Source organism: Astyanax mexicanus, chromosome 1, assembly GCF_023375975.1.
Source record: "Astyanax mexicanus isolate ESR-SI-001 chromosome 1, AstMex3_surface, whole genome shotgun sequence".
Taxonomy (NCBI): Eukaryota; Metazoa; Chordata; class Actinopteri; order Characiformes; family Acestrorhamphidae; genus Astyanax; species Astyanax mexicanus.
This window is the reverse complement of record NC_064408.1, coordinates 91,266,202-91,281,410: the sequence shown is the minus strand read 5'-3', so window position 1 is coordinate 91,281,410 and position 15,209 is coordinate 91,266,202. Positions and strand designations below refer to the sequence as shown.

Sequence of the window (15,209 nt, the reverse complement as noted above, 5' to 3'; positions counted from 1 at the left end):
GTGTGTCTCTGACTGGTACTGTACATACAACCTATATTTCCAGTTCCCCTCCTATGGAAGTAAAACAGTGTCACCAGACTTTGAAATTTAAAAGCACTTGAATTTTTAGCACTGAATTATTTTACATTGAATTATTGCATGTGATTTTTTTTGCCTCTGAATTAAACACTTTAATTTTTCAGTATATCATTTTCACTTATTTTATTTTAATGTAAAAAAATTCAAAAGCAAAAATACAAGTTTTAAAAATTCAATTAAAATAAATTCAGGTTGCTCAAATTCGACCTGTCAAATTCGACTGCTAAAATACAACGCTCAAAATTCGCTGTAAACATCCGGGACACACAGGATGAGCAATCGATTCAGTCTTCAATCGAGCCAACAACCAGCCAATCACATCACGCTCCGAAGATCACGTGACAGGCAGTGATGTCAGTAACGCGTTACTTAGTAACGCGTTACTCTAATCTGACCGTTTTTTTTCAGTAACGAGTAATCTAACGCGTTACTATTTCCAATCCAGTAATCAGATTAAAGTTACTTATTTAAGTCACTGTGCGTTACTCTCTCTCTCTCTCTCTACCTCATCTCCTCCACACACAGAATTAAATCCTTGTCAGTAGTTGGGTCCGGTATGGGTCCGTATTGGACAACGTCTGGGTCCGGACCCAGACGGCAGTCTGCAAATATGTGATCCCTGGTCTAGACCATATACACGGTTCTGTTTTATAAAACCACTCCTTGCTGCCCTGCAGAGAACAACACGTTCAATGTTCAGTTTTACAGTGTTAAATTTGTCAGGTCAAGAAAGACTTTCTTTATTTTATATATTTTTTATAAAAACAAGTATTTATGTTTAGTAAAATCAAGAAAGACCATATTTTATTTTTTTATAAAAAAATATTTATGTTAATTTTTTTATTTTTATAAAAAAAACTTATTTTTTTAGGAAATAGTTCAACTTAATAGAGATAAATTGTTGATGTTAAAAATGCATTTTCCAATAAAGGGAGTATTGGCAAAACTGGTTATAATGTTTATGTTAAGGCGGCGGGAGGTGGTGTCTGCAGCTGCTGAAAGTAACTAATAAAGTAACTTGTAAAGTAACTTAGTTACTTTTAAAATCAAGTAATCCATAAAGTAACTAAGTTACTTTTTAAAGGAGTAATCAGTAATCGGATTACTTTTTCAAAGTAACTATACCATCACTGGTGACAGGTAGCGCCTCACGGCTCAGAGCCGCTCAACGCGAGTCACAGCCCCCTCCGCTGCTCCTCTCGAGTAGGTGAGTGTAAAACAGCTGAAAACAGGGCATTTACCTCACCACTGTGGCCTGTAGAAATCATCACTTTAACCACGGTTTGCTCTGTGGTTTGTAAACATATTAAATTAAGATAGATATCCAGATATACCTTGTTAAACTTTCTAACTAAATAAATAAAGCTCCTCTGTTCATTTCAGAAAGAGCTTCAAATACGAACACTAGATCAATTATTTATAAATACAGCCAGACTGTGTGGAAGATAATTACTACTGTAGAATCTGAGATAGTAACTTAGTTAGCTTATATTATTATTAATTATAGCTACCTATCTTGCTAGTTAGCTGTGGGACTGTGCGATTATAGACAAGATACTACCCTGTTAGCTGTTTGTTTAGCAATACCTTATTGACACTTTGCTGCAAAGTATGTTGCTTAGTGTACTGGCCACTGTCTAAATAAATATATTGAGCTATATTACACTTACTGTACCCCTCTCAGGCTGGTCCTCTCATTAAATAAAGGAGATTTATTGCAGTTACTATATACCTCTCAGGCTAGTAACTAGGTCTAGATGTATGTGTGGGCATTATCTAATTTGTAATCAGTGCAATATTTATTAGTGATGTCTTTTATACATTTTTATTTATATTTAGGTCATGTTAATAAATGAGAATCAAATATTGCAACCCATGAGAGAGTATTATTAGTAATATTTATTAAATGTTTTATGTTAATAATAATTATCACATTTTGTAAATGCTGTCGCTAAAAGTGAATCTGATATTTTTATTTAAGGTTGAAAAGAAGATGGAGAAGTTTCAGCTTGCAGCTATGGAGAGTTCACCACGAAAAGAACGAAGTCAAAGAATACAAAGATCTGTCCATATTCTGAAGTCACCACTTGAAGATTTTATGCAGAATTATTTGGATTATGAATAGGAACCACATTATTTGCAACAGCTTTTACTATTTATACAAACAAGATGAACATGATATGATGTGCCAGAATATAGGGAGGCTGCCTAAAACATACAAAAAAAATACAGAACACATGTAAACAACTAAAGAAAAACAGAACATGGCACATGTAAATAAATCAAATAAACACAGCACAGACTGCATGAAATTGGATTTCTTTATTTGTTCTTTAAAAGTTTGGAGAAAGGAAACCTGTGGAATACAAAAGAAACTTGAAAAATTACTGCATTTGATACATGAATATAATTAAACATTTTAAGAACATTACCTACCTTTAATTATCCTTTCTTTTTCTGCGAGAAAATATCCTGTTTAAGAAAATGAAGAAATATGACTGTGTTAAACTTGGTGTTGTTTGGATTCAGTATTTACTTCATTTATATTTATATAAAACATTTTTGCAATTATTATTGCATTGGTTTTGGCACAAACCAATTACTAATGCATCTCAGAAAATCTGAAGATCATGAGAATATCATAATTTAACAGAAATTATACATTACACTACATGTAAAGTCAAATCATCAAATCAAATTTATTTGTATAGCGCTTTTTACAACAGGTGTTGGCACAAAGCAGCTTTACAGAAACATGATTACAGGACAAAGAATCAGGCAAAACATTAAACATAGAATATACAGAATACAGAACCCCCAGTGAGCAAGGAAAAGGCAAGGAAAAACTCCCTCAGAGCTGCAGGAGGAGGAAGAAACCTTGGGAGGACCAAGACTCACATTTGAGGGGGGACCATCCTACCACTGGTCAAACGGCTTTTAAATTAAAATTTAAAAAGTCTTTTATACATCTATATAGGTTTTATGTACTCAGGAGTGTAATAGCGCCACTAATGGCTTGGATATAATCTGTAGTGAAGTAAAGTGACATATTCCAAATCATTTGTACCTGGCTAAAAGTTCATTAAACCAGAATTACTGTCCTAACCTTAACCCAGGTTACTAGAATATGTAGTTTAAACTTAAAATAAAAAAAAAGTTAAATGTGTCACTTTAAACATAAGGTGACCGTTTACTAAACGATATTAAACACAAATATATATTTTTCACTTTTGAGATGCACTAGTAAACAGGACTAATCATGCTGTATTTTAATTACACAAGCATTTTAGGACTATTATTTACTGTTGATATCCTCAGTAAAAGCCTGAGTTGAATTGTTAACAAATGTATAAAATATATATTAAATATAAACATTAAAATTAATATCATAAAATAAATAATGGTCATATCTTAAATTATCTCTGTTAAATTAGTTAGTAAAGAGACAAAAAGCAATTCTAATAAATCTCCTTTTTTTAATGAGAGGACCAGCCTGAGAGGGGTACAGTAAGTGTGTCATACTGGGACTGGAGTGGAGACCGGGGAGGTGGGAAAAACAGAGACCGGACAGGGGACGAGAACTGAGACTGGACAGAGGGCTGTACATCGGGCAGGGATGCAGACAGGGCAGGGGACATGAACAAAGACTGGACAGGGGACGGAGACTGGACGAAAGACTGGACAGGGGGCTGAGACTGGACAGGGGACAAGGACTGGACAAAAGACTGGACAGGGGGCTGAGACTTGGGAACAGGGACGAGGACATTAACAGGGACAGAAACAAACACAGTGACTGGGACAGGAACGGAGAAACCACCAGGGACAGGAACCGGAACAAACACAGACACGGGAACCAAGACAGGGAGAGACAGGGGGACCAAAAACATAGGAGGGTGCCCAGGACCAACAAAAGTCTGTGGGGGCAGCCTGGGCACAGTACTGGGGGCAAAGTCAGGAGGCCTTGCTGGCCTAGGGACACGGTGCCTAGGGCCAAACATTGTTCTTGGAGCATGTACAGGAACAGGAGCGGCGGGCACCGCTGGCACTGGAGCTGAAGCAGTGGGGACCACGTGGGTGGCAGGCACTGCAGACACAGGAGCGGCGGGCACCGCTGGCACTGGAGCTGAAGCAGTGGGTACCACGTGGGTGGCAGGCACTGCAGACACAGGAGCGGCGGGCACCGCTGGCACTGGAGCCGAAGCAGTGGGCACCACGTGGGCGGGTGCAGCTTGGGCAGGCGCGGCGGGTGCCGCGGGCACAGAGTCAGAGGCGGCCGGAGCCTCGGGCACAGAGTCAGAGACGGCCGGAGCCGCGGGCACAGAGTCAGAGACGGCCGGAGCCGTGGGCACAGAGTCAGAGGCGGCCGGAGCCGCGGGCACAGAGTCAGAGGCGGCCGGAGCCGCGGGCACAGAGTCAGAGGCGGCCGGAGCCGCGGGCACAGAGTCAGAGACGGCCGGAGCTGCGGGAACAGGGTCAGAGGCGGCCGGAGCCGCGGGAACAGGGTCAGAGACGGCCGGAGCCGCGGGCAACGCTGATACAGCTGGCGAAGACGCCGATTCAGCGGGAGCTGAGAGTGCGGCTGCCGCCAAGATCCGGCCTGGAACCGCAGATTCAGCAGTGGACGAGGCTGTAGAAACCGGACCGGAGCTTGCTTCTGGAGCAGGAGTCGCAGACCTGGAATCCGGCCGGGCTGGAGAGCTGGAAGCAGGTGGGGCTTGAGAGCTGGAAGCAGGTGGGGCTTGAGAGCGCGGTGGAGCTAGCAGGCTAGCTAGCTTAGCCGGAGCTTCAGAGAGCTGCGCTGCCGCGGGCGCTTTCTCGGGAGGCGGCGCGGCCACCGCTGAAGTCTCGGGGAGCGGATGAGCCGCGGGGGTCTCGGAGCGCGGAGCCTCAGCCGCGAGCTTCTCGGAGCGCGGATGAGCCGCGGGGGTCTCGGAGCGCGGAGCCTCAGCCGCGGGGGTCTCGGAGCGCGGAGCCTCAGCCGCGAGCTTCTCGGAGCGCGGATGAGCCGCGGGGGTCTCGGAGCGCGGAGCCTCAGCCGCGAGCTTCTCGGAGCGCGGAGCCTCAGCCGCGAGCTTCTCGGAGCGCGGATGAGCCGCGGGGGTCTCGGAGCGCGGAGCCTCAGCCGCGAGCTTCTCGGAGCGCGGAGCCTCAGCCGCGAGCTTCTCGGAGCGCGGATGAGCCGCGGGGGTCTCGGAGCGCGGAGCCTCAGCCGCGAGCTTCTCGGAGCGCGGATGAGCCGCGGGGGTCTCGGAGCGCGGAGCCTCAGTCGCGAGATACTCGGAGCGCGGCATCTCGGCCGCGGGATTCTCGGAGCGCGGCGTCTCGGCCGCGGGATTCTCGGAGCGCGGATGAGCCACGGGAATCACAGAGCGTGGCGTCCCATCCGCTGGCTTCATGGAGCGTGGCGTCTTGGTGGCGGGATTTTCAGAGCGCGGATGAGCCACGGGAGTCACAGAGCGTGGCGTCCCATCCGCTGGCTTCACGGAGCGTGGCGTCTCGGTCGCGGGATTCTCGGAGCGCGGCGTCTCGGCCGCGGGATTCTTGGAGCGCGGATGAGCCACTGGAGTCACAGAGCGTGGCGTCCCATCCGCTGGCTTCACGGAGCGTGGTGTCTCGGTCGCAGGATTCTCGGAGCGCGGATGAGCCACGGGAGTCACAGAGCGTGGCGTCCCATCCGCTGGCTTCACGGAGCGCGGGTAGAGTACAGCCCCTGGGGGAAACGGCAATGGGGTACGGGCTGGTGCGGGGTAGAGCTCCTCCTCCTCCTCGGAGCTACTGGGCGCACATCCCAGGTAGTCCCACGGGCTGCGCGCCACTTGCCTCGGGTACTCATGTCTACTGCCAAACACGGGATGAGACCCGAGGCTCAACGCACCAGCCCTTAGCGCCCCCCCAAGAAAATCCTCCCCCGTAAAGGGATCCTCTTTATGCTGGCGGGACCCCTTAGAACGCCTACCCCGAGGCCTGTGGCGTCCTTTAGGCCTCGGGGATTCCAACGCCGGGGTCCCGCATGCTGCATGGCGGATCGCCAACCTGGAGCCGGTCCACTTGTTTGCTGTGTCCATATTTGGTCGATCCTTCTGTCAGGTGCGGGTGCTGGGAGGACGCGGAGGCGGACGCAAATGCAAACAAAAAGGGATTTATTGAAAAACAGGACTGAGGAAACTTGGGAAAACATGGAGCACTGACAGACAATAAACGTACAAGGATCGACACCGGGGAAATGGAACACGGACCTTAAATAGAGGTGCACACACACAGGAAACAGGAAACACCTGGGACGAAGGGGCGAAACTGAACACAGGTGAGTGGAAAAACACTGGGAAAGAAACACAGACCTGAGAATAACACAGACTAGAGAACCAGACAGACAAAAGACCTGACAAAGTGTAATATAGCTCAATATATTTATTTAGACAGTGGCCAGTACACTAAGCAACATACTTTGCAGCAAAGTGTAAATAAGGTATTGCTAAACAGACCGCTAACTAGGTAGTATCTTGTCTATAATCGCACAGTCCCACAGCTAACTAGCAAGATAGGTAGCTATAATTTAGCAAACTAAGTTACTATCTCAGATTCTACAGTAGTAATTATCTTCCACACAGTCTGGCTGTATTTATAAATAATTGATCTAGTGTTCATGTTTGAAGCTCTTTCTGAAATGAACAGAGGAGCTTTATTTATTTAGTTAGTTAGTTTAACAAGGTATATCTGGATATCTATCTTAATTTAATATGTTTACAAACCACAGAGCAAACCCTGGTTAAAGTGAGGATTTCTACACCGTTTAAGTGATATTACATGGCCACAGTGGTGAGGTAAATGCCCTGTTTTCAGCTGTTTTACACTCACCTACTCGAGAGGAGCAGCGGAGGGGGCTGTGACTCGCGTTGAGCGGCTCTGAGCCGTGAGGCGCTACCTGTCACGTGATCTTCGGAGCGTGATGTGATTGGCTGGTTGTTGGCTCGATTGAAGACTGAATCGATTGCTCATCCTGTGTGTCCCGGATGTTTACAGCGAATTTTGAGCGTTGTATTTTAGCAGTCGAATTTGACAGGTCGAATTTGAGCAACCTGAATTTATTTTAATTGAATTTTTTAAACTTGAATTTTGAATTTTGAATTTTTTTTACATTAAAATGAAATAAGTGAAAATGATATACTGAAAAATTAAAGTGTTTAATTCAGAGGCAAAAAAATCACATGCAATAATTAAATGTAAAATAATTCAGTGCTAAAAATTCAAGTGCTTTTAAATTTCAAAGTCTGGTGACACTGTTTTACTTCCATACCCTCCCACACCAAGTTTACTTATTCAACATTTATATAAAGTAAATCAAGTGAGCTGCTGGTAGAATTGAACCTATTTATACAATAGATGGAGTTCACAAAAAAGAACACCACCCAGTCTGTGTCTGATCATTAATTTTCAGTAAAGTCATTGTGTGTATAGATACAATAATATGTATACAGTATATGAATATATTTTATACGTCCCTACTGAAAATAATATTACTTTACTTGTTGTTAACATTATTCACTACAGTTCTTATTATTGTTGATTTATTTTATGGTAATTTGTTGGTGTTGTGACTGTTGTAATGCTTTGGCAATACAATTGTCATTTCAGTCATGCATAAAATAAAGGGTACCACTTTAAAATAAGACTACCTTTATAATGGGTTTATAAATGGTTTACAATTAGTTTATTAATGATTACTAATTAGGTTATAAATGCCTTAAAAATCATTAATAATCAGTTATAACACATACATAAAAAGGGCAACAATATAGATGGCTGTGGGTTCACTATTTGGCAAACAACAGGTCATTGTTGCCCTTTCTACGTATGTGTTATAACTGATTATTAAGGATTTTTAGGGCATTTACAACCTAATTAGTAACCATTCATAAACTAATTGTAAACCATTTACAAACCCTTTATAAAGGTAGTCTTATTTTAAAGTGGTACCAAATAAAGCTACTTTTGTTAAATCTTGAACCATATCAATAAATTTACTGACCAACAACTTACTCAGACCCATGATTTTATGTTCATTTGGGTTTATTCTAATGTTATATAGAGTTTATTACAGGTAAACGCTCTCACTGATCACTGACTTTATGTTTATTTGGGTTTATTCTAATGTTATATAGAGTTTATTACAGGTAAACGCTCTCACTGATCACTGATTTTATGTTTATTTGGGTTTATTCTAATGTTATATAGAGTTTATTACAGGTAAACACTCTCACTGATCACTGATTTTATGTTTATTTGGGTTTATTCTAATGTTAAATAGAGTTTATTACAGGTAAACAATCTCACTGATCACTAACTTTATGTTTATTGGGTTTATTCTAATGTTATATAGAGTTTATTACAGGTAAACGCTCTCACTGATCACTGACTTTATGTTTATTTGAGTTTATTCTAATGTTATATAGAGTTTATTACAGGTAAACGCTCACTGATCACTGACTTTATGTTTATTTGAGTTTATTCTAATGTTATATAGAGTTTATTACAGGTAAACGCTCACTGATCACTGACTTTATGTTTATTTGGGTTTATTCTAATGTTATATAGAGTTTATTACAGGTAAACACTCTCACTGATCACTGACTTTATGTTTATTTGGGTTTATTATAATGTTATATAGAGTTTATTACAAGGACACATGTCCCACAGGTCAATGCAGTGTTCCTTGGCTTTAGTGGGATGTGGCAAAAGTGATGGGATACGATATTAGCTCCTGTCCCATGGCATATGACATGGCCTTCCAGAAAGCAAATTTATCTTAACCTCTGTTTGGTGTTTTTTGTGCTGTTTTTTTTTGTGCTGTCATTTGTGCTGTTTATCCAGGCAAATAAACATATAGGTATTCTATATGTTTATATAGGATTTGAAGAAAATGTTTATAAAGCCCTTAAAGAACCTCATTTTAAATATTATACCATATTAGAATCTCACATAAAAAGGGTGAATTAAATTTAATGCATTGCTTTTTTTTTGTTTCTGGTGGAATTCCAGTGTAACAGGACTAACACACACTTTCCACTGGATGGAGCTGCAGCACCTTCTGTTCTCTCCTCCATCTGCAAATTAAAACAGGTGCTACAGGCCTGGATGCCCATCATTTATGTGGACCGAGCTGAGAGACAGCAGTTTGTTTGTTCTCTTTTTATTTATTTATTTATTTATTTATTTATTTGCTCCATTTGCGCTACTGCAGGACCTCCCCTCTCTTTCAGCTTCTCGGAGAAGCTGTGAGACACATCAGGTGCCAGATCCTTTCTCCAGGCTGTGAACCCTCTGTCTGAAGCTCAGCAGGTCTTCTGAAGGGCTTGGGCTGTAGAGCTGCTGCTGAGGCTGAGGCTGAATGAATGCGGATGGGGAGGGAATCACCCTTATAAAAAAGGGAAGGAGGGACTGCTCCTCACCAGTCGGTCTGTCGCTCATCCTACGGGCTGCTGCTGCTCCTGCTACTACAGGGCAATGGACTTAACAGGTAAAGGATCACCCCAGGCATGGTGGAAGAAGTGCAGCATAGAGGAATGTTAAAAAATAGAGGAAGAGAAGCTTTTCATGCTGCATGGAATACCAAGGGGTAAAAGTGCGGACAGGTGAAAATGTTTGAGAAAAACTGAACATGACCGACCACTCTAGGAAAACATGCATTTTATTTCTGTAGGAGAGACAGTTTATTTGGAAGTATGTTGTTTAGATGAGCTTGAATGAATGACATATTTTGTCAGAGCATGGTTACTCATGTGTTCAAGCCTGTTTTGGTCTTTTTTCTTTCTTTTACGTTGTATGCAATTTAGTAGATGCTAATCAGTTAAGTTTGCATTCAACTGTGATTAATAAGATGTATTTTTTCCTATATGCACTCATTTGATTTTGTTTAGACATAATCATTATGTCTGTTTTCTTGTATTTTGGTCTTATCGTAGCTGATTAAGCTTGACACGCATGTCAATGTGGTTATATTTGGTTCATTTTTTTATGTATTTTTTTTTTTTTTTTGCTTTGCTCAAAAATGATTAGTGAGTTTTTACAGGTTTCTTTTTCTTTTTTTCCAGAAGATATGAAACAAGTGCTGTGAAGATCGAGTGGATATCATCTGATGCGCACAGGAGGAGGAGAGGGAGGAGGAGGAGGAGGAGGCGGGAGAAAGAGAACGAGAGAGCATTAGTTAGACAGAAAGCAGAAGGAGAGAGAAAGAAAGAGAGAGAGGGGTACAGAGAGATGGAGCATTAGCTAGGGAATGAGAGATAGCAGTGAGTGAGTGACTGTGTGAAGGAAAAAGAAAGAGAGAGAGCAAAAAAAAAGAAAGAGAGAGCAGTGAGTGAGAGAGTGAGTAAAGGGGAGAGTGAGTGAGTGAGTGACTGAGTAAAGGAGAGAGAGAGTAAGAGATAGAAAGAGTGAGTGAGAGAGTAAAGGAGAGAGAGAGTGAGAGAGAGAGAGAGAGAGAGAGAGAGAGAGAGAGAGAGATTGGAGCAGGTGATAGAGAGAGCCACCCAGTAAACCTCCAAGGGGCTGATCTCCAGTCTGATTGCGCGCGTGCGGGACAGCACACACATACACACCTCAGTCCCCCTCTCTCTCTCTCTTTCTCGCTTGGTTTGTGTGTGTGTGCGTGTGCGCAGACCACGCGCGTGAGGGTGTGAGTGTGTGCGTGTGCGCCGCCGTGTGCGCGCGTGTTGCGATCATGGTGCCAGCCGCGTCCGCGCGCCCCGGACTCCTCCACGCCATGCTCGCGCTGTGTCTCCTGCTGCTGGCGGGCGCCGGGCAGCTGTGCCTCGCGCAGAACGACACGGAGCCCATCGTGCTGGAGGGGAAGTGCCTCGTGGTGTGTGACTCGAACCCCTCCTCGGACGGGGGGGTCACCTCCTCGCTCGGGATCTCCGTGCGCTCCGGAAGCGCCAAGGTGGCCTTCTCCGCCGTGCGCGGGACCAACCACGAGCCCTCCGAGATGAGCAACACCTCCATGACCATCTACTTCGACCAGGTCAGGAGTGAGGAGGGCCGGATGCATTTGTGTGTGCGCGTGCATGTGTGTGTGTCTGCGCGCGCGTGTGTTGGTAAGCGCGGGGAACTTTGGGGAACTGTGCGCCTGGACTTTTCCAAAACCCTCCCGCACGAGGATCTCATAGCGACACAGCCTGGAGCGCGCGCTGAAGCTGCAGATGTGATTTAATAGAAGTGGGGTGACTCATGCACTCGTGCTGTTATTTTGGGGGGTATTTGATGGTTTATGGGGGTGAAGAGTGAGTTTTTATGGGAATTAATATGTGCGCTATTATTAGTGAAAATTTTACTATTCATACTTAAGTATTGCATGATGCATTTATTTGTAACCATTGAGTTTCATAATGTTTTGGACATTTTAATGTTTTTGGGTGGCTTATGCATCTGTGCAACTGTATGGGGGTATTTTGGGCTATTGAGGAGGGTGTATAGAGAAGTGTTCTTTTATGGCAACTAATTATGGGTTGTTTGCTATTTGTACAAACTATTTTTTTCCTGACTGACTGGGTGTTTACTTTGTTACGGGGTAGCCCTTCCTCTAATTGTAAATACTGGGTATGCCATAATTTATTGAATTACATTGGATGGCTTATCCACATGTTTAGTCATTAGGGGGGTATTTGCCACATATAGGGGTGCATTGGTGCTATGCTTAATATGGACCATTTCACTTATATGGCATGCATGGGACACACTTGTATAATAGAAGGTATATCACTACAATAGTACAGCTTGAATGTTATACTAACTGTAGCTGTGTTTACTGTAACAAGAGTAGGGGGCTTCCCTATAACTAAATGGTTGTTTCACTTTGTTGTACAGTAGCCCATTTCTCCAACTGTACTGTACACATAATTACAATTATTGGAGGACGTACTACACTACTGCACGAGTCAATTCTACGAAACAGTGGTTCTCAAACTTCATGATCCACCAATGATCAAAATAAAATTGTCCAAGTGCGTCATACGTCATCTCGTTTGCTAGCGTTTGTTCACCAATTGTGTGGGGCTTGACTGCAAGCTAGCATGGAAGAATGCTTGATTAATAATTCTGCAATGTAGTAAACTTGCTATACTGTCTACATTGCATCCTCTTGAACACCAGGTTAATTATTCAGCTACCGGTTGGTATCTCCTGTGGAGTTCCACAGGGTTCAGTTATAGGGCTCATGGAATTAATAATGATAATAATAATTATTAATTAAGGACTGTTAATGATTATATAACTGGAGTTAAAAGTCTGGAGAACTGAAGTATATGCTTACATACAGGGTCTAACGGATTGAGCACTAAATAATATTTAATATTAACACATGTTAATTAATTAAGGTTGAAAGTGAAACATTTCAAGGGTAAACACTTTTAACTCTTAATATTTTAAAACAGGCGGCAGATGTCCGCAGGTCATCTGGTGAACTAACTAGAGGTTTTTTTTTTTTCATGTAAGACCAGTGGTGCACGAATCATAGTTTGAGAACCACTGCTTGAGTATCCCACTGAGTTTCCTTTTCTTTTTCCTCTAATACAATAGGTTTTACTGCAATCTGGACCATTTTGTGCATTTTTTCAAGATCGGATATACTGTTGCATGGCGTGGGATTTCTCTATTTAAATGACCTACTGTTTTGCATATACCTACATAGGCTTTTACATTTTAAATACGTTAGTGTATGTATAGCCTTGAAAAAAACGTTGCTTTTCCCAGGCTATTTATGTACTATGGGGTACTATTCTCTGTTAAATGGGTTGGTGCAGGATCGTGAGCCGTTTTTTTTAGATAATTTAAAGGAGGCAGGTGAAGAACACAACAGCTAGTTAGTCAGAGAGAGTTGGGTATTTTTTTTTCTCATGCTTAGTCCATCGTGCTGCTCGTTTTTTTCTGACACGCGCCGTTTCTTTGGCTGCAGGTGCTGGTGAACATTGGCAATCATTTCGATCTGAAGGCGAGTGTGTTCACGGCGCCGAGGAGAGGCATCTACAGCTTCAGCTTTCATGTGGTGAAGGTGTACAACAGACAGACCATACAGGTGAGGAAGCGTGAAGAGAAGACAGACACCCCCCTCCAACCCTTACCACCCATTAGAACCTCCCAAACACTACCCCCCCCATTCCCAACCCCCCTTCCTGATTTTTTTTTTTTTTTACATGTGTTGGTCAGTGTAGCTGTAGTTCAAATCAGCTATTGCGCATTTTGCGCGTTTTTGCGCACGGCACCTATACGGCCGGCGTTGATTGATGTGTTGCAGATGAACGAATGATGAATGGATGGTGAATTGGTGATGAAAGCATGATGACAGCATGATGATGAAAGGATGACGAGCGCGCTCTGTGTCGTTGTTCAGGTGAACCTGATGCAGAACGAGTACCCGGTCATATCGGCCTTCGCGGGAGATCAGGACGTCACGCGGGAGGCTGCGAGTAACGGAGTTTTGCTGATGGTGGAGCGAGACGACCGGGTGTATTTGAAACTGGAGAGAGGAAACCTCATGGGTGGATGGAAATATTCAACGTTTTCTGGATTTTTAGTGTTCCCTCTATAACTGGGTTCTAAAGAAGATAAAAAATCCCAAACCTGGCAGCGAGAAAATCCAACACACATTACTGACAAAAAGAGAAAAACAAAAGAGCAAAGAAAAACACGGACTTATGAACATGTGGAGTTTTATTATCTATATTATTCCTGCATCCAGAGGCCAGCGCGCGCTCCAGGATGACCCAGCTAAGACGCTGGCGCGTGCGGGCTGCTGGATTTTAATCGTTGGGAGGGGTGGGGGACCACGCAGCTGACTCTGATCTGATCTGGACAGCTTTACTCTCTCTTACTGTTCCGTTCAGGACTCGAACCCTGAACTGCGCGCGCGCGCGCGCGTGTGTGTGTAATCAATGCTTCACGTCGTGTGTGTGTGTGCGCGTGTGTACAGCCTTAAGTGGAGCTGAGGACGATCCAGAGACAAGAGGAAGTGCTTTTACAGCCTGAAGCATTTTTTTTGCACGAACGGAAGATCAAGTTTTGTGGTGTTTTTTCATGGTGTTTCGTCTGGATGCTGAACATACTCGGACACAATGCCAAACCGTGGGCCACCTACTATACAGTGATTATTAAAGATAGGAAAACATATATATAAATAAACATACATACTTACTTATTCATATATATATATATAATCTACCAATGGAGGTATCTTTAAAAAAAAAAAAACTTTTACTAACCGTCTATCTAATCTCTAAAAAAATCATAATCACATGGTGTGTGCTGCTACATTCCGGATTTGCGTAACTTTGACTGATTTAGTGTTCAGTGACATTGATCACAAATGTGCATTGTGGGGAAAAAAAGAAGAAAAGAAAAAAAAAAAGAAGAAAAATCCCTATATGATGTCCCGCCTAATAAAATATTGTATTGTACGCCTACCTATCCAGTCTTTTTTATTATTATTTAAAATATTGATTAATTTAAAAGAAAACAAACAACACTAAAGACAACAAAAAACACTAAAATTATAAAACAACAAAAACATCAAGAACAATAATAAATAAACATAATATCAACAACAAGAAGAACAATGATATCAGTAAAAACAACAACAAAGATGACAATAAAAATAAGAACAGCAATAACAGTAAAAACAACAAAAATAACTACTACAGCTACTACAAATAAAGGTACCGGTACATCAAGTAAGTAAATATCCATCATAATGCAAAAAAATGACAACAATTATTAATTAGTGCTAATAATAAGCGTCTACAGAAGCAGAAACAAAATATTATCACTGATGTTCATAAAAGCACATCTCTTCTGATTCCTGGTTTGGATTAAATTCTCAGAGCTACATGATTTCAGCCTTTATCCAGCGCCTCAGCCGCTCTCCATGGTCCTGAATTTCATCAGAATTATCTTTTAAACAGATTAACAGCTGCCTAAAGTGAATCAGAGTGATCATCTATCACCATGAAGCTATTAGTCTGCAGTCACCAAAAAAGAGGACTTTTCTAAAGCATCTATATGAATCATTTCTTATTCTTTTACCCTTAAATTGACATGAAATTATACATACATTAAATTTGATTATATTGAGTGCATGACATGCA

At 42.5% G+C, this 15,209-nt stretch overlaps 2 protein-coding genes and 1 long non-coding RNA gene across 4 annotated transcripts in view; 2 read left to right on the top strand and 1 right to left on the bottom strand.

The window, feature by feature from the left end:
• The first annotated feature begins 1,211 nt into the window (after positions 1–1,211).
• Positions 1,212–2,509, top strand: LOC111195746 (uncharacterized). Its single transcript, XR_007440010.1, has 2 exons — positions 1,212–1,285; positions 2,060–2,509. It is a non-coding gene; the product is annotated as an uncharacterized LOC111195746 (long non-coding RNA).
• Positions 2,510–6,049: 3,540 nt separating this feature from the next.
• LOC125805974 (uncharacterized) overlaps positions 6,050–15,209 on the bottom strand; it is a 216,150-nt gene continuing 206,990 nt past the window's right edge. Inside the window, exon 2 of the mRNA XM_049485476.1 lies at positions 6,050–6,353. The gene's annotated coding sequence lies outside the window, so the exon portion shown is untranslated. The remainder of the gene's footprint in view (positions 6,354–15,209) is intronic.
• On the top strand, positions 9,285–14,522 carry cbln2b (cerebellin 2b precursor). Of its 2 annotated transcripts, none has more exons than XM_007254757.3 (4): positions 9,285–9,592; positions 10,170–11,095; positions 13,025–13,144; positions 13,460–14,522. In XM_007254757.3, the coding sequence occupies exons 2-4, from the start codon at positions 10,796–10,798 to the stop codon at positions 13,655–13,657; spliced, it is 618 nt and encodes a 205-aa protein (XP_007254819.1). In that variant the 5' UTR covers positions 9,285–9,592; positions 10,170–10,795; the 3' UTR covers positions 13,658–14,522. The 2 variants fall into 2 exon arrangements, with proteins under 2 accessions (XP_007254819.1, XP_049341434.1); XM_049485477.1 differs by having other exon boundaries at positions 10,167–11,095.

Excerpts from the sequence above, each read along its gene's own strand:
- cbln2b (XM_007254757.3), top strand. The coding sequence starts at position 10,796 with ATGGTGCCAGCCGCGTCCGCGCGCCCCGGACTCCTCCACGCCATGCTC. Across the intron at positions 11,096-13,024 it reads TGACCATCTACTTCGACCAG|GTGCTGGTGAACATTGGCAA; the intron begins GTCAGGAGTGAG and ends CTTTGGCTGCAG. Across the intron at positions 13,145-13,459 it reads ACAACAGACAGACCATACAG|GTGAACCTGATGCAGAACGA; the intron begins GTGAGGAAGCGT and ends GTCGTTGTTCAG.